The 18,228-nt window shown below is 39.4% G+C and overlaps 4 protein-coding genes and 1 non-coding gene across 7 annotated transcripts; 4 read left to right on the plus strand and 1 right to left on the minus strand.

Moving 5' to 3' along the window:
* LOC105174032 lies at positions 302-1,423 on the plus strand. Its single transcript, XM_011095993.2, has 3 exons — positions 302-715; positions 804-857; positions 1,048-1,423. The coding sequence occupies exons 1-3, from the start codon at positions 419-421 to the stop codon at positions 1,279-1,281; spliced, it is 585 nt and encodes a 194-aa protein (XP_011094295.1). The 5' UTR covers positions 302-418; the 3' UTR covers positions 1,282-1,423.
* On the plus strand, positions 2,814-2,893 carry TRNAL-UAG. The gene has a single exon. It is a non-coding gene; the product is annotated as a tRNA-Leu (tRNA).
* On the plus strand, positions 2,979-5,727 carry LOC105174033 (protein ABHD11). 3 transcript variants are annotated; one of them, XM_011095994.2, is made up of 5 exons: positions 2,979-3,279; positions 3,915-4,153; positions 4,419-4,531; positions 4,934-5,074; positions 5,190-5,727. In XM_011095994.2, the coding sequence occupies exons 1-5, from the start codon at positions 3,042-3,044 to the stop codon at positions 5,440-5,442; spliced, it is 984 nt and encodes a 327-aa protein (XP_011094296.1). In that variant the 5' UTR covers positions 2,979-3,041; the 3' UTR covers positions 5,443-5,727. The 3 variants fall into 3 exon arrangements, with proteins under 3 accessions (XP_011094296.1, XP_011094297.1, XP_011094298.1); XM_011095996.2 differs by having other exon boundaries at positions 3,036-3,283; XM_011095995.2 differs by lacking the exon at positions 4,419-4,531 and having other exon boundaries at positions 4,911-5,074.
* On the plus strand, positions 6,501-9,927 carry LOC105174035 (40S ribosomal protein S14-3-like). Its single transcript, XM_011095997.2, has 6 exons — positions 6,501-6,653; positions 7,335-7,454; positions 7,599-7,644; positions 9,162-9,247; positions 9,322-9,451; positions 9,604-9,927. The coding sequence occupies exons 1-6, from the start codon at positions 6,651-6,653 to the stop codon at positions 9,669-9,671; spliced, it is 453 nt and encodes a 150-aa protein (XP_011094299.1). The 5' UTR covers positions 6,501-6,650; the 3' UTR covers positions 9,672-9,927.
* Positions 15,663-16,498, minus strand: LOC105174210 (beta-fructofuranosidase, insoluble isoenzyme 1-like). Its single transcript, XM_011096237.1, has 3 exons — positions 16,384-16,498; positions 15,875-16,254; positions 15,663-15,764 (listed from the first exon to the last, which is right to left on the minus strand). Exons 1-3 carry the CDS (start codon positions 16,496-16,498, stop codon positions 15,663-15,665), a joined length of 597 nt encoding a protein of 198 aa, XP_011094539.1.

The following is an 18,228-nucleotide window of genomic DNA, read 5'->3' on the forward strand; positions in this document are numbered from 1 at the left end:
TATTGTTTTTTTTCAAATATTTTGTGTTCAGTGCATATATTCTACTTTTTAATGGATTACCGTAATTATTAATTATGCACTCCTCCCTCTTAAAATTATCAAACTTTACCTGCAAAATTTCAATATTACATACAGTCTTCCATAAAAAATTAGCAGATTATTAACGTTATATATTTGACCACAAATGAGGTAATTCTGAATCTTTATTAATAGAGTAAATAATTATACTAACTCCGATCAGTAACTTGTTATTCATTATTCTCCCCACAGGAGACATAGGTGGCCACATGGTTGACACTTTCTGTGAAAATTCTATCCATATTCATATCCCTTCCCAAAATCAGCACCACACAAAACATGCTCAGTACACACTCTAACAACACAGCACTACGCGCAGCTACTGGTAAACAAAGAAGCCATGGCTTCCATGGCCATCAGACAGGTACTTAACGTTGTCCATGCTTCCCATGTGAAATTCTCATCATTGCCCTTCATCAAACCTAAGTCACCTACATTCATCCCCAACAACAACATTGTCCACTTCCTTGGTCTTGCTGAATTTTCGAGCAAACATAATCTAGTTGCAGTCTCTAAGGCATCATCATCAACTGACAACATTTCACCTGTAGATAACTATGAAGAGGGAGTTTCTTTAGGTACCATGAAACTTCCCTCGGACACTGATGTTGCTAGATTTGAAACCTTGCTCTTTCAGGTACTAGCAATGGCTTAAAGCTATGTTCTTTTCATCATCGTCAATCTTGGCCAAGTACTCACTGAGAATTTACAATGTGACTTTACAGTGGGGGAACAGCTTATGCCAAGGAGCTAATTTGCCACTTCCAGTGCCACTCAAGGTCAGTGATGATCAAGTTGCATTAATTGGATCCTTATTTGCTGCTAAAACAACCTTAAATCACTGGGACTACTTGTCATTTTTTTAAGGTTGTTCAGCAACTTCTAGGCCATAAGATCTTTACATGATCTTTATGTCAACACTGTCTTTCATGTGTTTGATAACTGATCATTAAGGATATGCATTACCAGGTAGACAAAATCCCTGGTGGAGCTAGACTTGGTTTCATTACAGTTGGAGATGGAGAGACAGAAGTCCTCGTGTACATAGATTGCTTGGTGTTTCCGGCTACTGATACCTCTGTTCCAATGTTTCGCGCCATAAGAAATGGGCCCAGGAAAGATCAGCCACCCCCAGGCGAGCCAAGAATCATGAGAAGCCTATTAGATGCCCTGAAGAAGTGTGTTGAAATAGCAAGAATTTAATTTTTTACTCACTTGGGCTGTAAAATTTGTTCTGATATACATACCTGTCTGGTGTTAATTATTTAATCCTGTAAGGTACTTGGGTTTGTTTCAATCTTACAGACAGATTACAACACATCATCAGTCTGATGTTCATTTGATAGTTCCTGGTTACTTGGCAGAATTTGTTATCTAGAGTCTAGAGAGGCAAGAAGTTTGCATTTGAACCAATCAGGATTACGTATGATCAGCCATCAAACTATTGTTGATCATTGATAATAATCTGGCAACTTAGTATAACAGATAATTCTGGTAATTTCATGGGATTCTCTTGTTAGGCAACAATACAAGGACATTTGGAAAATATCGATGCACATATGTGAATGCAATAGGGCCTTACACTGTTGTGCTGACGTTAACCTTTCAGGTTTCAACTATCTATTTCCACTTGACTGTTGGTAGATATTTGTTTCTAGTGGGGTTGTTTCTGTGAAGGAGGAGCAAGTCTACTATATTGGAACACGCAAATTAATGTAGTACTGGAAGACTTCAATTTGTTTCCAGTTAACTAAAACTGCTTCCTGCTTTGACTTTCCGGATTTTCTTTTGAAATTTTCCCTTCTCCTTTGAAAGATATTGGTTGCCCATGTTGAGTTTAGGTGGGAGTAATACTGCAATAAAGCTTCAGTAAGCCTATATATTATTGCTTTCTCTGTTCTTGGACACCCCGTTTTTTAATGATCACCTCAGGCTCAGTGAGCTTTTAGGAAGATAATTGTGGGTGCATAAACATATTGGTTTAATCATGTAACTAGCACATGAAAGAGGCATTGGCATGGTGTGCTAATCCATATGAGGATGGGAGGATATTTGGGGGTTGGATTTTGTCTTTGATGACTGCTGTTGCTTTTCAGATTGTTTATCTTACCAGGGTTATCATGATTTTGTTTAAGATGATCAGGCTTTGATGATTCTTTTCCATTGGAAATGATCTGAAAAGTGGTTTTCCATTTGCATGATTTTAGAATAGGGAGATAAGAGTGTAGCAAATAAAAGAGGAAAAAGATGTGGAATTGATTTGTGATTGATACACTTAGTTTTGATGTATTTCTTAAACACTTATTAGTGAAAGGATAAATATTTAGTTTTGTAACTCAGAGGGTATGATATTTTTAGTCACATATAAATTGATTTTTGCAATTTGAAATTTTTGATAGTTTTAGTCCCTTTTCGATTAATAACTTCTTCCTTCAAATTACAATGGTTGCCCACCAATTTAATGGCCGGAATAATTGAAATTCCCAATTTAATGGCTGCACTTCATCATAATGGCGGGAATCCCCACTTTAATTGTGCTATGTGCAAGCCACATGCAATTTTTTGATAAATTAAGTGAAAAATGACTAAAATTATCAAAAAAAAAAAAAAAGCAAATCTAAATTGTTAAAGTTAATTCGTGGAACAAAAAATACCACATTTTAAATTACAGGACTAAGTTTTATTTTTAATGTTGTTAAGAATAGATGCTCTTAAGAGCAGATATCATACCATCTGACAGTTTGGCCGAGTGGTCTAAGGCGCCAGATTTAGGCTCTGGTCCGAAAGGGCGTGGGTTCAAATCCCACAGCTGTCATTAATTAGTCCTTTTACTTTCCATTTTTCTTTTTCATGCGCGGCAACTTTTCTAGAAACGGCGTCGTACTGAGCCATCATAATACTATCTGCACCTCGCATTCCACCACCAGAAGCGCGCAGCAACTAAGCAAATCATTAGAGGAAACATGTCGAGATCTCTGGCTAAAACCGGTCTGAGCCACCTCCTGAGCCGGCTCCTTTTCGGACCGGCACCGGTTCTCCACCATTCTAGCCGATCCTTCCAGACCCTAGCATTCGAAGAGATCAAATCGTCACCGGAAAAGCCCCATGAATTCACGGCGTTCGTTCTCCACGGCCTCCTTGGTTCTGGTCGAAACTGGCGGTCCTTCTCTCGCTCCCTCGCTTCCCGCCTCTCTCCCGCCCGTGCGTAAGAAATTTGTTTTCACTGCGTATCAGCTGCTTTCGCAATCCCTGTCGTCATATTATTTTCAGGTTTTCTATATACTCTTAAGCGTAAGGCTCGGTATATAGTTCTTTATATTATTGCTTACGTGATGCAATTCTAGAAATGCCCGTATTGGGAAAAAGTTGCCCTAATTGTGGTGATTAGATTGCTGGTTGCGTGGATGAATTTTTGGGCGATCACTAGTGGAGGAGCTGATTTGCTTCAGGCATAAAGTGCACTTGAATCAGTCAAAATCTCCTACTTATTTTGTTTCGACGGTTGTTAGATAGTGTGGTTAAGCTTGTTGTCGGACGACTTCTTTGGATAAATTCGACAATCATTTTACTTGGTGAATCGGTTAAAAACAACTTTTGTAGAGCTCCACTTATGGCCTAATTGCTGGTGCTCTGTTGTGTATGCACATAAGAAATGCTGTGTTTCTCTTCTGGTTGCAGCATTTGAGTTGTGCATTACATGATAGTTATCAGAGTAAGAATGTATATAAGTTCTGGAGCGTGTGGAAAGTGAGAGACCACTACACGTGCACTTTTTTTTTTCTCTGTATGATGCTGGTTTATGCTTTTAACGGAAATATACCTTATGACACGTGTAGAGTGGAGGATGATTCTTGTGGACTTGAGGAATCATGGGAGGTCTGCTGAAATAGAAGGATTATTGCCCCCACATAACCTGGAAAATGCTGCCAAAGATCTGGCGGATCTGGTGAAATCAGAAGACTTGGATTGGCCTGATGTTGTTATTGGCCATTCAATGGGTGGAAAGGTTGCATTGCAATTTGCCCAAAGTTGTGCTAATGGGCATTATGGGGATGATGTTACCTTGCCCAAACAGGTATTCGCCCTTCAGTGAATTAAGCTACCATGTTTTAACTTTGTTCTTAAAATGAGTTTGCTCATAATAAATTGTGGCAACATTAGTTAAAATTATAGCCTGTGAAAGAGATGAAAGTCTTGGCCATGTGGGTTTTGTTATGTGTATAATATGGGTTTCTTTTACCTTTTTGTGATAATGGTGTTTGCATCTTCCTATCGTAACTGCCGGGCTTGTGTTGGCTGTTATGCTGGCTTTATGGATATGTAAACCTGTTGCAGAGCAGCTTTGGGTATTGGACTCTGTTCCTGGTAAAGTAATCCAAGATAATACTGATGGTGAAGTGGAGAAAGTTTTGCAGACCTTACAGAGTCTACCTTCAACATTACCCTCTAGAAAGTAATTCCTCTCCCAATTATTTATTAATTACTGTAATCATTTTTGCTGTGCTGTGGGTCAAGGATTAGTGGCAGAAATGGAGCAGTAATGGATGTTTGAACGTTTTGTCATTTTGGGTTCAATCCTATGACACATGGGCATGGTTTATTCCTGTGATTTCTATATTGTTGTGATCAATCAAGGCCTTCGATAACATAGAAAATAGCAGCTATTGGTGGCAATATGTCAAGCTTATAATTATATGTCTAGCTATAATCTTTTCTGATGGCTTTATTCATACTTGCAATAAGTAAAGTGGTTGAAATTTTAGTTTGAAGTTAAAAGATAAAGTTTATATAGCTTGAAGTAAATTATGGTTTTCTAAAAGTCAGTTTATCAGGCCATAACATTTGGTGTTGTAAGGTGGCTGGTAGATCACATGCTGAAGCTTGGGTTTTCAAAGTCTTTATCCGAATGGATAGGGAGTAACCTCAAAAAATCAGGAGAACAAGAGACTTGGGCTTTTAATCTTGATGGGGCAGTCCAGATGTTCAATTCTTACAGGTGAGTCAATTCCTGTATAATTTTGCCTGCTTTTACTATTCTTTTGGCTGTTCTTTGGAATATAAATGGACGAAACATGCACATTTGACTTAAGGTCCTCTCAATATTGTCACAGGGAGATGGATTATTGGCCCCTACTGGATCACACACCCAAAGGCATGGAGATAGACGTCGTGCGTGCTGAGAAGAGCGACAGATGGAACCAGGATGTTATACAGCAGCTTGAACACCTCTCAGCTAAAGGAGTTAACGAAAATGAGGGAAAGGTCTTAGTTCATGTCCTTCCCAATGCCGGGCACTGGGTTCATGTGGATAATCCTAAAGGACTTCTTGATATTATTGCTCCTAAAGTTGCCTCTATAGTTTAGCTACTGATACTCTGCAAGCTGCACTAAGGGTGTATCAGCATTTTAACAGTCATTCAGTTAAAATCACAGGAGTTTGAAGTATCAAACAATGTTCTGTGAGTATTATGATATTGTTGCTGGTTAGATTGAGCAGTGATAATGTTGAAACTGTGGCCAGATACATAATTTATCTCTGCTTGGAATAAGATCGTCCAATTTTTGAGCCGGATAAGACAAGTTAGGGGTCATGTACTTTGCAAGACCATCTTTTTTCTAGTTTTGGAAAATTTAAGATTAGTTGCATTTCTCCTTTGCTTCTTGTTTCTGAACTTTCAACTTTCAATCGGCCGCGAGCAATGATTTGAGAACTTGAGGCAAAAATTGCAGAGAATATCTTTAGATGCTGACGCGCACTTATCTACGTAAAATAGGCTTCGATTATAGCACCTATTTAAGTTTGGTGAATGATAATTATGTATGACCTGGACTACACAAATCACAAACTAGCCAAATTTATAACCTATAATTCAAACCACACACTAGTTTTATTTTTGGCCTTTTTGCTTCACAGAATCCTAGAAAATAAGTACTTATCATAATACTGATAATAATGTGATAATTTTAATATGAGATAATCATCAATGTTATACACATCACATGCACCCCTAATTAGTAGTAAGTTGAAAATGCCCCAGCAAACTATGTTTTCCAAAAAAACCACAAAACTAATAGGAAATAGGCGTGGATAATTCATTTTTCTAAAAAAAAAAAAAGAAAGAAAAAAAGAAAAGAAAGGTGTAATAAATTCAATCACATTGAGAAAATACTACCTAAATCAGTTTTTTATTGAACCAAATGAATTACATAACAAATATAATTGATTATTTTTTTTAAACTATACATCAATCAAACGTCTTGAGCCAAGTTTGGTCAAATTCAATGTGTGTAGTATTTTCCTCCCGCCAAGTTAAGTTTGGATTACATGGGCCTTCGCCCATCACGTAATGGGCTATATAAGCCAGCGATTAGACACTTAAAAAAAGTAGTCCACCTCACAACGTCTACTCGATAGGCCCATGAACACTATTTTGGTCCACTTGGGATACTAAACCTAGCTATAAATTATGCACCTTACATATCCCCCCCTCTTCATCAGCTCTTGCCATTAGGGTTTTCCGCACTCGAGAAGCAGCTAAGCCCTATTTTCTCCTTCAGTCGCAGCCAAAGCAATGGTAATTCCCTCAAAAACCACACGGATATGCGATGCATTGCCGCTCATCTCTGTGTGCATATGCATCTATCTGATTTTTCTCATTTCTTTGCATGCATCTATAGTAGTACGAATATTCAGTGTGCTGTTTTTGGAGATTCATTCTGGTGGGTTTGTTTTGTCAGATTTCTTGATGGTCGAAATTTTGATGTTTGTTGCTTACTTTGGAATCTTTTATGTAGATGAAGTTCTTCCAATGTTTTCCTTCTACAAATTCATGTAGAGTTTTAATTGTGTTTCTTTAAACTCTTAGCTAGAGTTACACACTTTGGCCTAAAACTGTTAGGGATGAGGACTCGATTTTGATATCTATTCGCCTTTGGATTGCTATGAAAGCCTATACCATGGTGACCAGTGATTGGTGACTGTTCTGGTCATCTGGTGGTTGTTCTCTTGGAAAATAAAGTGATTTGGAAATTTTAGCGATACTCCTGAATGATTAGTAATTGTTCTCATTAGTCCTGATATAAATGCTGAGTTTGTATTTGGTTTAGATTAAATCTATATAGTGGAAACTTCTTTTGTTTTGTAATTCGTACTAGTAGTGATCATAGTGCTGTTGGCATTTTAATGATACTTTGTCAATTGTTTCCCGTTTTGGATTCTGTTTCTGATGTACGTAATCTTCATTTGGTTTTAATAGTCGAAGAGAAGGACCAGGGAGCCCAAGGAAGAGAATGTCACTCTTGGACCTGCCACTAGGGATGGAGAACTAGTGTTTGGAGTGGCCCACATCTTTGCCTCATTCAATGACACCTTCATTGTGAGTATTGGGTTTGCTAAAGTCTGTATGTTGGACTCCCCTATCCCTCAACAAATAAAAAAATGGGCTATTTGCTTTTGTAAAGGAGGTATATTGTTTGCGATTGTGCTCCATTTATTAATTATATTATCATTTTACTTGCAGCATGTGACTGATTTATCTGGAAGGGAAACTATGGTTCGCATTACAGGTATCATTTAACTATACTGATATCTCATTTCTGTTGACATTAGGATCTTCATAGTTGTTGCTTGATCTTTTTATGTTTTGGCTAATTTGTGGGGTTAGAGTGTCAAAGAGAATTTTGACTTGTAATTCATTGACAATCTGAAAAATTATCCAATTTAGTGTTGGGCATTTGCTTGAGTCCCTTACCTGGACACCGTTCAATATCACTGTGTTTGTGTCTGACATGTTTTGTGGGGTCTTCTTCCGATGTTCATGAAGGAGTTACAACGTATCAGGAAAAAAAATTAAAATGATTAAAATCAAGTTAATTTATCTTATCTAAATAAGCGGTTCTCTTCTTGAACAACCTTTTCTCTAAGGTTTTAAATCTATTTTGGGGAGATAATACACAAACATCAGCTATTTTAATCACCCATATGATGTTTGTGATCATGCATAGTTTTGCCTCATTGGTGTTAAAGTTTGTTAGAACCTATTCATAGTGTTTGTATTTGTTTTTTGAATGTTTGTTTTGGTATTTTGAAGATAGAGGGAGAAAAATAGTCATAAATAAGTGTATGTTGGAATTAGATGGTATGTTTGGATTTGTGTTTTGAGGTAATTTAAAATATTTTAATATAAGTAGTGTAGGTTTGATGTTGGGATTTGGGAGACAAATCACTATTATTGTCAAATTATCTCATTTATATACTTTTTGTATATAAATGTATATATATAAATATTGTATGTTTAATATTGTATTTTTTTTGGAGATAAAAACACTATTTATTATTAAATTATGTCTATTTTATATTATATATAAATGTGTGTGTATGTTTTATCTTGTCTGGGGAAATGCCAAAACATTAAACCAGACATAGTCAATAAGTGCCTTGTATGCTGTAGTGTGCATAACATTTTGTGGCTGGTAATCATAAGGTGGTGATGTGATCTAATTTGTTAGTAGATCTGGGGGCATAGGATGAATCTCATGTTAAATGGGTAATTTGTGTCTGAATCATATTTATGATGCTATATCACCTTGGAGATCTGATGCCCTGCTGCATTCCACCTTATTGCTCTTGTTATTCTCTTAAGTGAAATATATGTTTGAGTTCTTAGAAATCCAATATATGTTAGGTTCTTAGAAAAACCAATATGTAGGCTTATGCTTGTTATTTCCAAGAACTGCAGCTAAATAGTCTAGCAAGGTTCATTCTGTCTGAGGGGCTTGTATTAAATATTTATCTTTAGGACAATAATACATGACTTAATGTCATGTTTATTAGCAAAGGTGGTGTGCAGAAGCTGTATATAATGAACTGCAGTTTATTAATGTGTCGTACTTTAGCCAGTTTGGCCTATATGTGTTGTGTTGGATACTACGGAAATTCTCTTTTTTTGGGATGGGTGTTGCATCAGAAGTTTGCAATATTGTCATACATATTGGTTTTTGGAATTTATAGTACTAAATGGTTGAAGTGCTTCCTGGTTTCTTTTATAACTGATTTGGTTATGACATTCTATGCTGGGACTTAGGTGGAATGAAGGTGAAAGCTGATAGGGATGAATCCTCCCCATATGCAGCTATGCTTGCAGCTCAAGATGTTGCTCAGAGATGCAAGGTCTTTGGATATTTTGTTGTAAAACCCATAACATTTGAGATAATTTTCTGGTGTCTGATGCATGGAATTTGCAGGAATTGGGGATTAATGCTCTTCATATTAAGCTTCGTGCTACCGGAGGCAATAAGACTAAGACCCCTGGTCCTGGTGCTCAATCTGCACTTAGAGCCCTTGCTCGTACGGGCATGAAGATTGGTCGGATAGGTATTGGATTTTCCAGATTGGTAGATCTTTTGGGTGCTATTTTCTGAATTCTCATGGAATGCTTGTTGCAGTTCATTGTCACTGGTGGATTTTTTTTGCATGATATGATCCTTAATCATAAATTGAATGTGCTGTTTGTATTTTGTTTGCAGAGGATGTAACTCCAATTCCAACTGACAGCACTAGGAGAAAGGGTGGCAGAAGGGGAAGGAGACTGTAATCTGCCCCTTGTCAGGGTACCTGCGGTTCTGTTTGGGATGTTTTCTGGGGTTGCAAATTTTGTTATTTAGTATTTGAAGAATTTTTAGTTTAAACATGAATGATTCTGGTGTTTGATCATGTGGACGCCAACAATTAAGAGATAGTGAATTTTTGGGAACATACTTATGCCTATTATCTTTTGTTTTGTATGAAATTTAGCAGTTTTGGATTCTGTTATTGGGTGATGTCTATGAGCATTATGTTGCATTATGAAATTCCAGACTCCCACGAATTTGTTCCTTGGTTCAGTTTTCTGAGGGTCAAACATCACACCTATTATTATGTCATTTGGTGGGTAGGACTGAGGAAAGGCTTACCGGAGTAGATCTTATGCTTTGTTGGATTTCTTTTATACTCATTCGAAAGTTTTGTTCCGGGAGGTCATTTGTTGGACCGATATCTTATTTGCGTTTAGATTATCTGTTTCTCCTGGGAAAGTACTATACCCTTTTTGCCAAAAGAATGTGGAAGAAGAGGGTGTTACAATTCCCTACATCAATTCCGTTCAACTTTGTCAGCTGAATTCATTCTGTTGCAGTTGATTTTCAAGGATGGTACATGAGTAATTTTTTAACTGCTATAACATGGGCTGTTTTCATGTTAATTAGAAAATTTGTCAAGTGAAATTTACATGTCATGGCTAATAAAGCGATAATCTTGCTTTTTTATTTCCTTCTATGAGAACTAAGTGGCATTACATGTTGGGTAATTTGCTGATGGCTCGGCTTAGTTCTGAAAAATGGTGTGGATTCTTGATTGTAGGAAACGTCAAAAGGCTAAAAAGGCACGATCTGAGTTAACAGCTAGATATCTGCAAAAAAATAAGACTCGTCTGAGTTGACATTTAGCCTGTACGATTTGCCTTCGTCAAGGTTTATTTTGGTAAAAAACTAGAAAAGCTTAAAAGAAGATTTTTAATTCGGTGTCGATCTTTTGTTTTAGCAGAATTTGATCGTTGATTGATCTGAATGGACCCTCTACACAGTTCCTCAAGAACACATAACTTTGGGGGTGGTAGAATTATCTCGTAGTTTTAATTTTGCGCGATTTGACCACATTATTCGTCCCAATATCTTAATTTTGTCATGGGTCAAATATAGGGAAAACCATATGGGGATTAAGTCAACTGGCAACGGCCTTTCTTACTTTTAAAACCGAGTATTCTTCTATCTTTCACAAAAGTTGGCAACCTCGGAAGGGTATGACAGGACGAAGGAAGTTCAAGAATTCGACCAATCGAAAGCGGGAGTCAAAGGCCTCTCTGGTTCCGACATCTCCACCATTCCCAGAATCTTCATCCGCCCACCGGAATTCCGCCTCCACAATCCCACCTCTGCACAAAGGTAGAGGTTCAGGAAATTAATTGGATCGACGAAATCAAATTTGGTCACATTAAATTAGATATAGAGTAATAGTAATATATTTGCTATTCGATTGATCATTTTTTTTTTTTTTCTGGTCTATACACCAATCACAATAGAAATGTATCACGATTATCATATAATTAGTTTATTTTCAACTAGTCTTGATTTAAATTAAAAAACAATCGTCATTAGTGAAGGGGTCCACATGCGGCAAGCAAATGTGATTTATATCTCGTCAATAAATTCTGTTCATGTGTAGTCTAGGCACAGGTGGGTTGATTCTGGGACAATTATTTTCTGGTGAGAGTCGATATCACGGATGGATTTTTTTGTCTCGCAGCGAAATATATTTTTCGCTCGTGTGGCGTTTCAGGTTACACCCAACCTTCGACCAGCCTTCCCACATCTCAAAGTTTACTAACTGTCCGTCGCGTGTCTTCGACACTGAAACTCGCTAGCTCGATATCTGAACGCATCCCTGTGCGGCACTGCGTGCCTTTGTGTTCGCCTATCCAAAATGCTCATATTTGCTAAGGTTCTTGGCATGCACGTCTTAGCATCTTTTAGTGGTCGGCCCTGACTAGCTAGTCTGCCGCCATGAGTCTCGCCCACAATCTTGGAACCTGACGATGCATTCCTCGATGGCAAGGAGCATTCTTGCTCCGCCTCGGCATTACAGCGGTCTGCATGCGCCCGCAACGCGCGTCTCATGCCCAACACACACTCTGCCATCCTCGGCGCACACTTTTGTTGTAGCCGTCTTCTATGCCTCGCCCGAGTAGGACCACATCTTAAGTCCGAGGTCCGTTCGGTATTGCCGATATCCTGCCTTGATCCTGCACAACATGCCCGACATGTCTTCTTGTCTTTCGGCGTGGCTATACAATTTGCCACAGTGCAGTGTCGGCCCACAATCGCACATCTTAGCCAATGGGCCCCCATGGACGGCTAGAACCCGATAGCGCGTGCCATGAGTTGGATCACGAGGTCTTGGAGTGCTTGCCTCTATCACCCATTCTCACAAGAGGTGTTGCCCCTGATATCTCGCAGCCCAGGAGCAACCTTGCGCGTCACACAGAATCTCTCGGTTGCTTTTGCGCCCAAAGCAGGCCATCCTTGCTCTACGATGCCCATCCGATTCCCATGCCTTTTGGAGACTCTAAACACTCCAGGACTCTAAGCACTCCTTTGAGATGTCTAGAGTCGGCTCTTAAAGGCCCCCAACATGCCCATAAGAGATGCTCATTTAGTGCCGACGTTGCCTACTGCCGCTGCCGTCGTGCACGGGGAAGGCTGGCTGGAGCTCATCACTGCATGCCCCCCTTTATAATAGGCTTAAAAAAGTTTTTTCATGTTCCAAGAGTAGACACTGAAATGATTGAGGATCGCAATTTTTTGCGTATCTCCCTCAACCGACATCCAAATCACGTGCCGCTTGAATCGTAGTTTAGCCACATCACAACTCTTGAGTTTCAACCCAATCCGATCATCCATCATTGAGGAATTGCCACCGCAATACTCTGAAACTATAGTCTCGCCACTGCACTGGCGGACTTTGAACATCATCATCGTTTCCTATCCAAACGGAACTGTCTACCTCTGAAACATCTTGGAGGTGCTCATAACACTTCAAAGATCTCACTTGAAACGGTTTTGCAAATCTCCAAGGATAAAGCATTATGCTTCACGCATTTCTCTCCTGCTCGCGTGCAAGGTGGCGCTTGATCATCGCCCTTATATCTCCTTTCCCAAACATCCTCGAAATGACTTCATACTTGGCGGATAGTATCCCCACACATCATAGAAGTTCCCATACGACCAGTTCTGCAATCCCCAATCGGTAAGAGTCTCTGCTCGAAAGCCGTTTGCGCACCCGCGTGCCGGTCGGCATCCCCTAGCCGTCCGCACGTCCTCCACAAGTCATTGCCGGCTGTCTTGCTCAAGGAGCGACCAATGACATTCTTCCCTACTCGATCTGTAGATGTTCTCGTCAACACATAAACGAAGGATTGAGGTGTATGCAGTGCCCAATACTCTCTCTTAGTATCACGCGACACCAGACCGACCTCCTGCTTTTTCAAGCGCTTTAGTTGTGAAGTGCCTTTTCAGCATAACACGTTGACACCCTCTTCCCAAATGGTGGTCTGCTCCCCCATGAAATATAGTGCCTCTGATGCACTTAATTCAACCCGAAAACTCAAAACAAAAGTTTGTGCCTCTATCTGCACTCTCTTCCCAAACAACGGTGGGTAACCCTCCACAATCGTGCCTCTATGCACTACATTTTGCATTATTGCCTTGAGTTGGAAGTCTGTGTACTCTTCTACACTCTCTTCCCTAATGTAGCCTGCGTCTGTGTACAAATACACTCTCTTCCCCAATATAACCCGTTGAAGTTGGAAGTCTGTGCCTCGCTCTGCACTCTCTTCTAGACAGTTGCTCAACCGTTGTTGGAAGTCTGTGCCTTTCTCTACACTTTCTTCCCAACTGTTGCTCAACTGATGTTGGAGTCTGTGTATGTTGCTGCACTCTTTCTCAATTGTTGCTCACTGATTGTTTGCCCCCACGGATAGTGTCTGAATACACTCATTCATAATGCAGGTAGGAAATCTGTACACGCATTTTGTATTCTCTTCCCAACATTCTTAAGTAATGGGTAGCAAACCGTGCTCCAAGTCCGTCAAGTGCGCCTCTCAATCTGTGATGTCCCTCAAAACAGTGCCTCAAATACACCCGAATTGCTTTGGAACGAATGAAGTGTGGAGTCTGTGCGCACGCTTCACACTCTCTCCCCCACGCGAGGTGTTGCTGTCCTCGGCAAACATGCAAACCCGCCTCTACGGTTGAGCACACTTAAACACTTGCAAGCACGTGGGCCAGATGCGCAAACTGTTAGAACCACGTCGCTCGAGGACCGAACAACTCTTGAAAGGGTTCTCACTCAACCCAACACAAAAACGGGATCTTTGCCCCCAATCTGGCCGAAAACCAAGCTCAAGTCCCCACCTAACATTGACATAAGGCTAGGATTTATGAATCCCTGCCCGGCCTCACCATGCCGCTCATGGTGCCAATGGAGCCCGATGCTCCCCTTAATTCTCCACTCGGTAGTTCCTCTCGAAAATTCTTAGACCAAAGAGCCCATAATATGGTGTCAGAATCCCCATGAATAACATTCTCAATTAAGCTAAACTATGCTCTTGATGAGCACTCAAACACGGCTTAGTAGGTTGTCTCCACTCAAGCCCGGACAAGTTGCCGCTTTTCTCATAACTAATGCTTATGCCCCCTGGTTCTTGAAGCGTCTCGTCTTTCCTCTGAACGCACCATCATCTACCATAACAACACTTCATCCTACATTTATGCTCGGCCAAACATGGCTCATCCGACAACTGCCCACAAAAGGAAGGGGTCTCAACATCCGCTCCTCGCAACCCAAAGGGTGGCTTGTTCCAAGCACCTTTTGTGCAACTAGGCCTCGGCACCTCAACTTTATGCTCGTCCTTCCCTGTAGGGAAGGTTCCTCAAAACTCAAACGAGAAGGTGGCCCTTCATCCACCATTCTCCACACAAGGTGACATTTCGCCCACCAAAACGGTTTCATCGCCTAGATCACCTCCTGAATTGTGGTAGTTCAGCACACATGGTTGCTTATCTCGCAATCGTGGCTCTCGTAGTCCACCCGATGCATCGGCATGTCCCCCTTTCGCTTAGGGAAGCCAAGATGAATTCTGAAATATGATATTTTTTCCTACAAAAAAATTTCGGACCATTGCCAGCTCGCTCGACATATTTACGACGCTCACTCAACTGTCAACCAACAACAACGAAGTTGGACCGTAACCGCTTGGTCTCTGAAGCAGCCCAAATGCGCACAAAAGGACTCTACCCAACATGATCTCTGTGGCAGACATCCCCCAAAATCATACCATTTTGAGACGCTCGCTGAAGTATTTTAAAGCCAAAGACAATGATCCTACACAACTGTGCCGTAATTCGGTCTAACATTGTCTCAACTGACAGTCTCAACCCAAGTCGTATCTACCTGCCATAGAGCTCATGTGCCAATCCAGATCTTCAACTGGGCACAACTCTCATTCGCGAGCCCGGGATTAACCGGGATCTGATACCAACTGTCACGGACGGACTCTTTTGTCTCACGGTGGAATATATTTTTCGTCTGTGAGGCGTCTCAGGTTACACCCAACCTTTGACCAGCCTTCGCACATTTCAGAGTTTACCGACTGTCCGTCTGAAATATGTACGCATTTTTTTATGAGGATCACGCACATAGTAAGAGAGAGGTACATGCGTATATATCTATGTGTGTGTATGGAAAGAGGGGCAATCCTAATTATTAGGATTTAAGATAAAAGAGACCATCCGATTATTCATAACATTTTTCTTCTTTTCTGATGATTGTGATACAAGAAGTTGAAAAAGATACAACAATGAATTCACAAGTCTGTACACAAGACTGAAAAATTGAGGAAAAGAAGCTAAAGAAAAATAGGTCTTTTAATTGTATCCATGGATCTGATCTCTGAGCCTCTTAATGAATTAGTGGTTCATCTGCTTAGGGGCATTCATGCTCCACGCTCAGTCTCAGTCCCATTGTTGAATGCGTACAGATGTGCTTTGTCATAAATTGCTAGAGTTGGATAAACCCGAACAACAGAATTATCAATCTACAACCAAGGAATTCATTAGGAATTGATCATTTATAGATAGCCTCCTGAAACACAGCAATTAATAAATCAAGTATATCTACGAAATGAAATGAAATACTCTTGCATACCAAACTCCTGAGAGAGATCTTCTTATCTTTCAAGTCAACGTTTACGAATCCTGCGAATGATGGTCTGTATGGATCCTTCCCCTCCTTCATCGAAGACTTGCCACTCATTAGTGTGGACCGTGATGCATCTGAGCACATAAGGACGAGGTGCTGATTGTCTTGTGCTTTGAAAACTCTGAAGAACACGGGGGTGTATTCCTCCAGGTTTTCTGAAGCCAATGTCAACAGCCCAAATGGTCCTAATCCACCTTCAACTGTTGACCCCTTTTGGCTGCAAAGCTTTTGTGCATCATATCTATCCCAGCTTGGATCAAAAGGCTCAGCCTTGTCCAAGCTGTTGAACGAGAAGGTTACATCCACATCCGCCTGCAGCCATTTGTCTGCAATCATGCCAAATCAGTCGACGTACCCCACTTCAATACATATTATATATATAGCCCAGCCAACAAAGAATTTAAGGAAAAATGGTCTCTTATTGTATATGGTGAAAAACATTATACGATACGTACCTGTGCTGCAGTTAATCAAATCCTTTGAGACTGAATGAGCCCAAACAATATTGCCCCACACAGCACCTTTTGGATTGTACTGATAAAACAGATGATAGTATCCATTGAAATACATCGGTCCTGTTGTTAATTTAAAAGATGATAAGTTTCAAGGTATTAATTAAGCATCAAAGTTGAAACTAATAAAATGACAAGGCCTGTTAGAAGAAAACAGGATGAACCCGACTCACCATTTGGATCTGATGTTGGTTCATTGTATCACAAGCCGGGGCACACATGAAAAACAAAATCATCAAATCATTAGTTAAAGATACGAATTAAAAGAGAATACTCCAATTCCTAATTATCCTAATTAACTAATTCTGCACTCTTAATAAAAAGTTGAAGCAGTCAGAATCTGCTTGGTCCTGATAAAGACATTACGTGAGAGCCTGTCGACAGCAATTCATATTTAAGGCAAAGTAACTGTAGCCTTTTCTTATTTAACATTAATTTCCATAGAGAAAGATGTCTGGAAACAGATAGATCTAACAACACAGGTATGCTGACTGAAATCCATCATTCGTGAGGTAATGACGTATGACTGTCATCAAGTACCCACGAAAATGAAACGCCCTTTTCTTTACTTTTTGAAGTAGCAGACTAAGGAGAGAAATTTCTGCAAGTATTAATCTGGGGACATGAGATAGTTCTCAGACAACATTAATGCATGCATGCAAATTCTAAAACCATCAAGTTTTTGTTGACTACAAAGTTATAAATTCTCTACTGTCAACAAACGACACCCATTAATTACCATTAATCCAATGTTTGGTGGGTTGGAAATGATATCCAGTTCTGTGTTGTTGCTTCACATTTAACGGCAGCCAAAGATTGCAAGTGCCTGAAAACCTTATGGGATGCTTCGACGCCATTATTAAACAACTACATAATACCAAGAAAACTGGCAAAGCCCAACGAAAACTCTTTACAAATTGGGCTTTGACAGAGGAGATGAGATCACTAACTTATTAAGGAAAACAGAAGAATGTTTTTAGATTGATGAAAAATGTAGGAAGAAAGTAAGGGTATTTTTAGGGCAGGAGAAGTGACGATGACGGAGTTGTGGGCTGCTTCTGCTTGAAACGTAGCTAAGGGCTCATTGGATGCTTTTTCAGCAAAAATCTCAATTCTAAAAATTCTAATTTCATCAACGTCAGCAAAATTCGAGTTAGACAACTTCATTTACTGGAGTCCTTTAATTACTAAAAAGGAAAGTGTTGAACCCTCATCACTAAAAGTGTAATTTTCCCTATAATATGCTTGATACAACTTTTTATCTAACTACGTCTTGATAAGACATGAAAACTTTTGTGATTTTGATATAATTTTTTATTTTTAAAATATATAGTGGATTTATTTGTGAATATATAATATTTATTGCCAGGTAAGTCAGTAATATATATATATATATGTACACACGTGTGCGTATATAAGAAAAAATGACCTAATGGTGAATTCTAAAGCAGCTGGAACATCTAACTTGAGCAAGAGACTAATGATGAATTCACAAGAGCAATGTATATAAATATGTCATACGAAAGTACTTCCTAATAAAAGATTTAAACGCTTTTTTCCTCAATATTGTAAAGGATTACATATGTAAATAAAATATGGAGAGCATTTACCATTAACTTAATTATTACTATTAATCAATTAATATAAAAGAAGAAATTTATTTTTTCATCTCAAAGAAGGATAACATTAATATCATCATCATCATCATTATTAATTATAATAATAATTAAGCATATATGATGTACTTAAGTTTATATCTACTTTAGTAAATCCAATTAAAGAAGTAAT

Source organism: Sesamum indicum, linkage group LG11 (genome assembly GCF_000512975.1).
Source record: "Sesamum indicum cultivar Zhongzhi No. 13 linkage group LG11, S_indicum_v1.0, whole genome shotgun sequence".
Taxonomy (NCBI): domain Eukaryota; kingdom Viridiplantae; phylum Streptophyta; class Magnoliopsida; order Lamiales; family Pedaliaceae; genus Sesamum; species Sesamum indicum.